This window comes from Propithecus coquereli, unplaced genomic scaffold (genome assembly GCF_000956105.1).
Source record: "Propithecus coquereli isolate 6110/MARCELLA unplaced genomic scaffold, Pcoq_1.0 Scaffold69, whole genome shotgun sequence".
Taxonomy (NCBI): domain Eukaryota; kingdom Metazoa; phylum Chordata; class Mammalia; order Primates; family Indriidae; genus Propithecus; species Propithecus coquereli.
In genome coordinates, this window is record NW_012152951.1 from 5,309,632 (window position 1) to 5,320,422 (window position 10,791).

At 46.2% G+C, this 10,791-nt stretch overlaps 1 protein-coding gene across 1 annotated transcript in view; it reads left to right on the forward strand.

Moving 5' to 3' along the window:
• The first annotated feature begins 80 nt into the window (after positions 1-80).
• CCDC3 (coiled-coil domain containing 3) overlaps positions 81-10,791 on the forward strand; it is a 69,149-nt gene continuing 58,438 nt past the window's right edge. The window contains exons 1-2 of the mRNA XM_012660923.1: positions 81-439; positions 2,827-3,001. Coding sequence (XP_012516377.1) covers positions 81-439; positions 2,827-3,001 — 534 coding nt within the window. The remainder of the gene's footprint in view (positions 440-2,826; positions 3,002-10,791) is intronic.

Here is a 10,791-nt window from a genome sequence, read left to right on the forward strand (position 1 = left end):
GCCCCCGGGGCTGCGCTTCCCGGGCCGGCGCCGCGGGCCCCCGGGTCCCCGCCATGCGCCCCGGCTAGCGCGCCGCCGGCATGCTGCGCCCGCTGCTGCTCGCCGCGCTCTGCCTGGCCGCGCGCGCCTGCCAGCTGCCCTCCGAGTGGCGGCCCCTGAGCGAGGGCTGCCGCGCCGAGCTGGCCGAGACCATCGTGTACGCCAAGGTGCTGGCGCTGCACCCCGAGGCGCCCGGCCTCTACAACCACCTGCCGTGGCAGCCCCACGCCGGCCAGGGCGCGCTCTTCTACGCGGCCGAGGTGGAGATGCTGTGCGACCAGGCGTGGGGCAGCATGCTGGAGGTGCCCGCCGGCTCCAGGCTCAACCTCACCGGCCTGGGCTACTTCTCGTGCCACTCCCACACCGTGGTGCCCGACTACTCCTATTTCTTCTTCCTCAGGTGAGCCCGGCGCCGCCGCCGCCGCCGCCTCCCCGTCCGCCTCTTGGCGCGACCGCCGAGGTCGCCGTTGCCTGGAGCCAGCTGGGAAGCCCGCGCGGCTTCGGGAGTGACGGTGTGAAGACACACTGCTCCCCTTACCCGTCTTTACCCCCTCCCTGCCCGGTCCCACGTCTCTGCAAACACCCCGGCTACCCCTGGCCGAGGCTGTTTGAAAGGATGACCCCTGCGCTCTGCGCGCACAACAGGGTTGCAGGTAAAAAAGCCCAAAGCGCTTTCCAACGACCCGTTTGACTCATCTTTTTAAAAAGTGGCTGGGAGCAGTTTGGGACGGTGAGGAAAACGGTCTTGGAAATTGGTCTATCCTTGGCACTCTGGCTCTGTCCTTGCTAACTGTCCTGTGATTTTGAGCAAGTTCCTTCTCCCCTTCTCTAGAACCTGCGTAAAGTGAGAAGTGGGGCTGATTGAGACCAAAACGCAGTCACTCATGCGACGCACCTGGTGCAGGGTAGATGCCGGACGACTGCACCCGCTCCTTCCCCACCCACTTAAACGCCAAGACGCCAAGGGTGTGGAATGCAGCCCGGCTGTCCTCCTGCCTCATTCATTGTCTCACGCCAGCTGCCAGGTTATTCCAAACAGCGGAGGTTTATGGTGAGGGGGAGGTTTCTGCTGGGGGCAAGACCCCGGGTGACAGTGATTTGAAGAGTGTAGAAGTGAGTGAATGGTGCAGGAAGTCCTCACTCCAGGCCCCTGCAATCTTGTGAAGTTCCATGAAAGTTGGCCCATGATCAAGATAGGACACATCTGTGTAAGAATTCTGTCAATTCTTGACTACTGAATTCTACTGAAATTCGCAATAGAGAACAGCAGGTAGAAGCTTGAATTCACCAGCTGTCTTCAGTTGAATCGGGCGGTGTTGCAGGACAGCTGACAAACATCAAAATGGAGTCTAACCTGTAGATCAAGAGAGTGAGTGAACCAATGCAAAGTTGTTGCAATCGGTAGTAGTCTCAGTTTTGCCTTTTCATGAAGCGACTCGCAGGATATTTGGAATGATCTGCCTTGGGTCTGCAGATCCACATTTAGCTCATGTCGCTCTGGGAAAGAAAACAGTTCCACGGAGGGGGTGTTCGTAAGCTCATGGCAACACATGTTTTCCACATTGAAGCCAGAATATCTAAGTTTAGAATACACGTCCTGCTTTGTGTTGACTTGAGTGGTTTAGCTAGGCTAAGGTTTTTTTTGTTTTTTTTTTTTTCCTTTTTAAATTGCCGGGGAAGTATAGCTTCTAAATACAGTCAGCAAAGACCGAGAGGGTGCCCTTCTTGCTACAGAGAAACTTAAACTCAGATTTTTTCATGTTTTTATTTGGGAAAAATTCTGAGGACACAGCTATAAAACTATTCAACAACAAACTTATTTTTTTAAAAAAATCCCGAGTACTTGAACAGCCATTATTTTTTTGAAAATTTTTGTCATGAAATATGATTTTGTCCAGTGGCTCTGGGGTGGTCAGCCAACTCTTTCATCTTTTGCTCTAACATTATTTACAAAAAGTTAGGGCAGATTTACAGAGATGAACGGTAGTCTGCTGGGTTTTCATTTCACGGGGCTGCTGTCTTGCCCTGAAGCGTGTTCACAACTGCATACAAATCATCCCTCCTGTTACTCTGGGACCACTGAGGCTCTGGTCAATGTCAGGGGCTGGGGAGTGGCAGTGGAGAGTTCCTGGTGGGCCCTACGTGCCCCCTTTGGACTGGAGCGTAACTCCCATCTCCTTTTCCCGACGACTTTATCAGTCTAACAAGTGATTGACACTGGGCTCTCTAAACACGTGCACTGGTATTTATACTGTGTTTGCTTTGTGCCAAAGGCTTTATTTACTTACATTTTCTGTTGCAATCCTTCTGGTACCACCAAGGAAATGGGTACTATTACAATCATCTTTTCACAGATTGCAATACTGAGGCTTAGAAGAATTAAGAAACTAGTTTTGTGTCTTATAGAAGATAAGTAGCAGTGGTAGGACTTAAACCCAGGTCATTATAGCTGGGCTTCCTTTCACCAGGAAATAAGGAACACTCTGTTTATGAGAAGGAAGGCTGCTTGAGGGACTTGGAATAGACACAAATAGACAAACGGGCATGCATACATGCTCTGTGCCCCTACTTTGCTCAAACTCATCTTTTTGAAAACCTTTAGGATAGACTCAGGTAGGGCGAGACAGAGAAACGGGAATAGTAACTGTAGTAACTCCCCTAATGACAGCCATGGAAACATTGATGTGAAATTGGCAAGCCCATCACAGTGGTCTCTCACTCTATTGAAGCTGGTGTACCCCTGGCTGTCTGGTCTACATCTCTGATTTTTTTCCTCTCCCCCATCAGGATGGACGAAAATTATAACCTCTTGCCTCACGGTGTCAACTTCCAAGATGCCATCTTTCCAGACACTCAAGAAAACAGAAGAATGTTTTCCAGCCTCTTCCAGTTTTCAAACTGTTCTCAAGGGCAGCAGCTAGTGACTTTCTCCAGTGACTGGGAGATCCAGGAAGACAACAGGGTAAGAATTGTCTGGCCCCTGTGTCATAGCAAAACAATAGGATAGCTACATCTTGTATGAATTTTGTGACCAAAGGAGTCAAGAATACTCTTCCAAAAGCCCAGACCAAAGAGTATTATCCTCTCTTTCTCCCGCCTTCCTTCCCAGCTGTTATAAGACCCTGCTGATGAACTTTGGATTCCTGAAAATTTACTCTTTGATAAGGGATTCTTCACAAAATGTGGGAATAAGATGGGACGAAGCTTGGTACACTATGCCTCAGTTTCCACTTCGGGAAAATACTAGCATCTATATCACAGCGCTGGTGCAATATGATTTAAATATGTAATCTCTTAGCATAGTGCTTGGAACAGTAGTAAGCGTGCAAAACCTGTGGGCCACTGTGACTGTTCTGATTGCTGTCACTGACAGTGTAGAGCTCTAAGGAATTGTCTTCAAGGAAAGAAAAAGTCCCCAAGGGAATGAAATAAAATAGCTATCATGGCTAACCTTCTGCGATTCCTAACTATAGTTGTTGAGATGTAGGGGTACAGGGTGGCAAAGGTGGTTGTAGAATGTGTAGGGCTCAGGATCATTTGGGATACGAAGATATAAAAGGATCTTGCAGTCTGGGCCAAATGCCAGAGTTGTGGGGAAATTTTCCAAAGCCATGGCATTGCCATACAGAGGCAGGACGACAGTGGGGCCAGGTCAGTTTGCCTCTGAGTGGGATCGTGGTCCATCTTCCCAAGTCCCCTGTCAGGGCCATTTTCAGGGCTATGTGACAGACTGCTGGAGAGAGCTCTGATGTGGGTAACACATGAAGGATTTTCAGTCTGTGTGTGTTAATAAGCCAATTTGCATATATTAGGTGGCTCCCTTTTCCACCCATGTGCAAAGGACTTGAGGGAAGTGTCTTTCTCTTGTCTGGTGGGTTGGCCCAGGGTAGCTGCCTTGTTCTGCCAAATCTCCTCATCTTCTGCCCAGGGCTCCCTGGTCCCTGGAGGCCTTGTGCATACTCGTGCATGTGTAACCGGCAGGTATATCCAACTAAGGGAAATTATTTATTTTTCTTTGATTATTATGGAGCAGTTCCTTCCTTAGCTCTTCCCTACTGACAGCAATCTAGACTCTTCTATCCCCTCCCCCGTGGTTTGCCAGAATTTTCTGAACACCTGTCCTACATGTTGCTCCCAACATGGTTCCCCCCCACCCCCTATTTCTTAATCTTTGCTCTTGCCTACAGGAATATGCTGAACTGGACCCTCCAAGTCTCAGCCTGAGTATCTCAAGCCTGAGTCACACCTAGTATATTCCAAATGCAATCTTTTTAGGCTTGGCCCTTTGGCTCTGCATACTGAGGGAACTTTGTATAACTAGACCCTTGATAACAACAGATTTATGTCAAGAGAGTAGATATTATTCCAAAAATACTTGAGCAGCATAGCCCTCAAAATGTCGTTAAGCTACGTAACTTGTTAGCCCCATGGTCACATAACCAAGCTATTAACATTTTTCTGGAATTAGATTTTTCCATCCTTTGAAAAAAAATAGAACAATAGGACCATGGAGAATTGTTCCAGTGTGAAGGCAGATCTATTTCTGTTGGTCAGATGTTGATCTTGGGGAGAAATCCTTTTCCCTCTCCCTTTACTCACCCTGATGTCTTAGATAACACAGTGTGGGAGTGCTCCGTGCTCCAAGGAAGACTCAAAACTTGAGGGTAGGAAAATAATTGTTCCAGATTGTCGAGCTGCCATGTAGCCAAATATAGAAGTTCCATCTGAGGTACCCTGCGGTTTTCCAGACCTTTGCTCGTTCCATTTTTATTCCTTGCTTGGAAAGAGACCACATCAGAGCTAAATAAAATGAGCTCATTAGTTTATAATTTCATTTGAAACTAAAATTAAATTTGCTTTTAAGAATTTTGTGATGCTCCCTGAGTTATTTATTTTTACATTCTCTGGAGTGATTAAAACAGTTGTGGATTGATGATCTCAGAGTTAGATGAATTATTGACAGTTACTTGCTCCCTTCTTTAAGAAGAACCAGAATGTCTCTCTTTCTGTGGAAAAGTAAGCATCAGATTATGAATCCTACCCAGGACAATTATGTTATGTTAGAAAAAGTCAACATTTTTCCCCCAACTTAGGAGGGATCAGAATTGCTGTTCAGGTTACCTTTTTATTCCAGTAGGAATAGGTGTTAGACTTTTGTTAATCCTTCGAGCGTTCTGAGGGCAGCTATGAACAGCCCCAGACTTTCCCCAAAAACCTTTCTTGTGTAACGTACTGTGTCTTAGATTACAGATCGTGCAGCCATGTTAGCAAGCTCTTGTGTTTTCTACTGTTGATGCTGTTGCTGTCTGAGCTTGCATTCAGCTCTCACAGTGGCTGCAGGCTAGTTATGAAGGGTACGTTTCATTCTCTTGGCTGATAGTTCTCAACCTTCTCTCTCTTGGAGGATCATGTGAACCTGGGATTCTGGAATCCATTCGGAAGTGAAGAGAGAGAACAGGAGGAAAATCTTATGTAGGGAAACTTTTGTGATGCACACCTGGGGCGACGTTCAACTCAGTCCTCGGGAACAAAGTCCTCCCACGCTCTGGTTCCTTTCCAGGGTATCTCCGTCTTCAAATGTCCCACCCACACACTAGTAAATAGCAACACGATCTTGCTTTCAACAGTTGCCAAGAAGTCAGCAGTGTTACTAAGTGTTCAGCGCCTCTCTGGTTCGGTGTCATGGTGTTAATAGGACGTGGGGGGATAGCTTTGGCACGTTGGAGCATCCACCAGATTTACTGGCAAGATTCTCTGCACACCAGCCAAAGACATTTTTCCTTCCTCATTTCTCTCCTACTGGGCAAGTGGAACAGTCAAAACAGAAGTTGGATATTTTTCCCTCTGCCAGGACTGTCCCTTAGGACCAAGACCCGGACTGACCCATGCTGACATCAGGCTGTCATAAAAATGTCTTGGGACTGAAAAAAAAAAAAATCTGTGAAGGTCTTGCCATAGTTTTCTTCTTTCCTCTTTTGGAGTTGGGAAGAATGATGGGGGGAGTTGTCCTCTAAGCTGCCTTAGAAGGAATGTAAACCATTAGAAGATGTCAGTTGGTTCTGCCATTCCTGGAGGAATGACCTTGGGCAGGTCCTTTAATTTCTCCGAACTTCAGTTTTCTCATTTATAAAACGCGGCTTGGATAAACTGTTTAAGGTTGTTGTAAGGACCTAATTAGAGAACATATTTGAAAGCACTTTGTAAAGAGTGATGCAAGGGTTTATTACTGGCAATTGAGCATTTTAAAGTATTAAAAACTACGTATTTTTAAAACTTAAGCTCCCTGCTGCCTCCCAGGGGGAGTCCTGAAACATCCCGAGGCAGAGTGGTGGCATCATGGCGGGGTGTGTGTTGGAGATGGGAATGGAGGAGGAGGAAGCCATCGTGCACACTTTCATTTGACAGAATTGACTGGGTTATTTGCAGGGAGCACTTTTTTTTTTTAAAAGAAAGTTTATGGAATAATAACACAACATTTGTGGGTTCCCAAATCTGAAAATATAAAATGGCAGCCAGCAGTCTCTCTCCCACCTCTGACACCCCGCCACCCAGTTCCTGCCCACCCTCCAAACAAGTAGTTGCTGTTAATAGTTTCTTGTGTGAACATTCGATGAGTGTTTTTATCCAACAATAATCCAAGCATGTATTACTACCGTCCTGTTTGACACAAATGGCAACATACTACACACTTTGCCACACTTTGCTTTATGCACAAGTAGGTAGGTCTTGAAGATCTTTCCAAATCATTTCCATATATACAGCTTGAGGGCAGCTGGGTCGGGGGGAAAAAAGAGATGAAAACCAAGAGCTTCCTCCCTACACTGGAGCCCTTGCACTCAGCCTTCTGGATAGAAATAAGGGATTTCTCTTGCAGTTTCTGCTGTGTAGCTCCATGACTCAGCCCCCTTGGGTTAGGTTCCCCATTGTCTCTACTTGTTTAGTTTTCAGAGTTCAGGTAGTTACTTTTGTATTATACGCAGAGATTTTTAGTTATAATCAGTAGGAGTCCTAGGCTATGGTCAGCTTACTTCCCCTCGATTGGCATTGGAAGCTGACGTTTCTATCTGCCTGGACCCGTTAAGAAGATATGGTCAAGCTTGGGTAGAACATACAGAAGGGATGAAAACAAACCATATTTATTTTCTGATGATCGAAAGCAACAAGGAATGGGAGAGAGCATCTGTAGTTTCAAAAGTGAGATTTGAACCCCAAACAGATCAAGAAAATCAGAACTCGGTTCATCCAGATCTTCCATTAAGAGCCCTGGAACAATTTGATTTAAAGGTGTCCCTGCAGGTGTGCTGAGGCAGGTGGGTTTCACAGATCACTGGGACAAGAACAAAGATATTCACTCCGTAGGGAAGGAGGAGTATAGCTTCTGTTCAGCAAGTGTTTGAGCACCTGTTAAGCGCCCCCTTCTCTATATTTATTCTTCATTGATACTGCACCCAAACGCAAACGTGTTAGTTTCTTAAAAGTTAGTTGCAATGTAGAATCTGAAACCTTTATCAGTGAACTTTTTGTGTTCTTACATGAAGGTCCATCAGTCTATCTTGTACTTTGATTTCATCACATGACGCATTGACCATTTGGAAAATACTAGTTTACTGAGCTGCACAAATCTTGCAAAAGTGGTAAGATTTTATTCTATACAAAACCCTAGTCGTTAATATCACCACTGATCACGTGAGGAAAGTATTGGGAAGCTATCAAACTCACAGTGGCAACTTTCCTAAAATTCTAAATTTTGCTTGAGAGTTCAAATTCCATCACTGGCAACAAATACTGTCCCTCTTCTTTGAAGTGACAGGCTTACTTTTTTCACTTTCAAGAAAATGTTGCTCAAATACTGAAATCTGAATAAATAGTGTGTCACTTCATTCTTTCAAGTAAAAAGTGTTTGATGAAGAAAGCCATCAGTTCAGCTCAGGACTTGAGACAACTTTGGTAGGCAGCGGAGCGCTTTATGTGTACGACCCATTTCTTCATAGTATGCACTAAAAATATGTGCTCAAGGGTCGGGATTTAATAAAATAATTTTTACTACTTCATGAAGGACATTATTAAATTAAACTGGCTTTTTTCTTTTTCTGTCAGCACATGGCACTGAAGATACAATGACTCCCGGTGCAATTTGGTGTCACAGCTTTGATTTGCACTAAGTGGCCAGCACTTTAACTCATCTTTGCTGTTGCACCAGCAGTACAAGTATGGACACAGTGGAAAACACAAATAACATCTTGGTAGTATTCCAAAAATAGTTTTGATCTTACGGATTGCTTGAAAGGGTTCTGGGGACCCTAAGAATTTGCAGACTTTGAACACTGCTGCTCTAACGTGGTGGTGGAGAATAGTAGAGGGGGTGCTGACCGAGCCAAGTGCTTGAGGATGGGTGGATTTCAGGGTCTGAGCGCAGGGAGGTGCGTGGCCTCAATGTGGGGCCCAGAATTTCGGAAGACCTGGAGTAAACACTGAGCTTGGAATGGTTTCAGCAGTTGGGCGCTGGCCCTGATAACAGTAGGAGGTTGTACAGGTAGGGTTGGGCCAGGTCGTGGAGGGCTGTAAACACCTCTGTGAAGAATTCCAGGGCGGAGATTGAGGGGACGTCGGTTCTAATCTGCACTGCGTCATCTAGCTATTGGTGATCTTGGGCAGATCGATTCATCTTTATTGATCTTTGTGCTCAACACATAATTAATAATGTAATGCTCAATAAATACTTCATTCACTGCAGTAGCTTTCGTCTCTGGAAAATGAAGGGGTTCTATTTTATTTCTCTGAAGGTTCCATAAACACAACACATCCATTCTGTCCTTCCTATCAGTCGAGTCGGCTGAGGCCCAGACAGGTTAAGTGCAATGTGGGTGGTGAGAGCTGGAAACGAGACAGGGTCTCCTGATGGCAGCTGCGCACGGTTTCTGTTCTTCCATCCTGCCTGCCGCCTGGTCCCCTCCCTCCCGAAGTGGAAAGACTTTCTGCTTAAAGAGTAATTGTGGCTTCCCTCACCCACCTTCTACCTACCTTCCTTCCGTACCCAGCTGGTCTGGTTTTGTCCTCCAATGATGCCGTTAGTGCACGCTTTATTTTTCTTTGTAGCACTTATCACAACCATAAGTAACGATTTGTGACCGTATCAGTTTAATATCTATGTCCCCCATAGTTTACAGGATACATACTCCACATAAACTGCTCTTTATTCATTGTCATATTCTTAGGACCTGGCAGGTTCCCTGCACCTAGTAGGCACTCATGGAGATGAGTGACAGTGTCGCCGTGAAGAAAGGATTATTAAGTGTCACATGACTGGCGTGGGCAAGAAATGCCTTAGAAAGTCAGAGAAAGGAGCGATCAGTGAGACCTTGAGTGTTCCAGGAAGGTTTCAGAGGAGATAGGGTATCAATTTGGACTTTGTACCCAGAATATACTGTTTTCAAAGTGCTTTTCAGCTGTCTAGGGTCAAGCTACTCACTACCCCCTAGGTGAAGGCTATTAACACACTCTCAGATTATTATTCCCAGGTCATTTGCTTGGCCAGATAGAGCCAAAGCTGTGAAGTAGGTGGGGTGGGGTCATCTTATTCACTCATACCTTGATTTGACTTATTTATTAAACATCTACTATGTGTCAGGCACTGGGAATGCAAGAAAGAACAAGAGAGCTGCTGCATTGCCTCCTAGAGCTTGTGCTATAGTTGGGTGGGGGGGATACGGTCACTATATCAATTAATGTGTCAGTAGGAAAAATATCAGAGAATGATAGGGGTTTGGCCAAGAATTAGAAGAGGGGTATATGGTGGAGAAGGTCTGCCAGTTACTTTAGATCGAGGCGATGATATCTAAACTGAAGTCTGAATGGCCCGGGGCCAGCAATGCAAAGATCAGGTGGAGAAGCATTCCAGTGGGGAGAAGGAGCCGTGGGATTGACCCCAAGATGGAAAGAGCTTGGCCTTCTCGACAGGTGGAAAAGCGTGAATGAGCATCATGGCGGGGCATGGAGCAAGCTGGGTTTGGGGAGGGGAGCGAGGGTGAGAAGTCTAGATCTGTGTGCTTTGGGGAGCCGCTGTCCGGAGCGGTGAGGTCTGATTGACGTCTCGGGAAAGTAACATTCTGCCGAGTGAAGCAGGGACCGTCGGAGTGGGGGACAAAGGTGGAAGCTGGGAGACCATTTAGGAGACTATCCAGGCAAGAGCCACAGAGGCTTGGATGAGGGGGTGGCAGTGGCTTTGGAGAGAAATGGCTGGATTTGGGATGCATTTTAGAAGTGGAGCTTTTCCCGTGTTCTTACTCCTAATTTGTCCTTGATCACAGCCCGCTCTTCTGTCCCCACTTTTTAAGACTCTTACTGCGTCCTCTTCCTGCAGGGCCTTGGCCACCCCCAGCATGGTGGCCGGTGCCACGTTTTGTGCCACACAGTGTTATGCTTCGTTTGGGAATGTTTGTACCTTAATTCATCAATAATCTGCCAGGTTGAAAATAAAGTTTTAAGGCAGCGATCTGCAGCTGGGTGGGGCTTGAGAACGGAGTTCTGGGCTGTAACTCGGGCTGACTTCATGACTTTGGATGTCACCTGACCACTCTGCGCTTAGTTTCTTTAGCTGTAAAATGGATCTAATTATGCCTACTATGCCGCATTCATGGCGCCGTAATAAAAAACAAAAGCAATTGAGGTAACATGTTAAAAAGGACGGAGTACTGGTCATGTATGAAACGTCATGTCATGGCTCTTGTGTCCCATAACATACCCACCAGATCT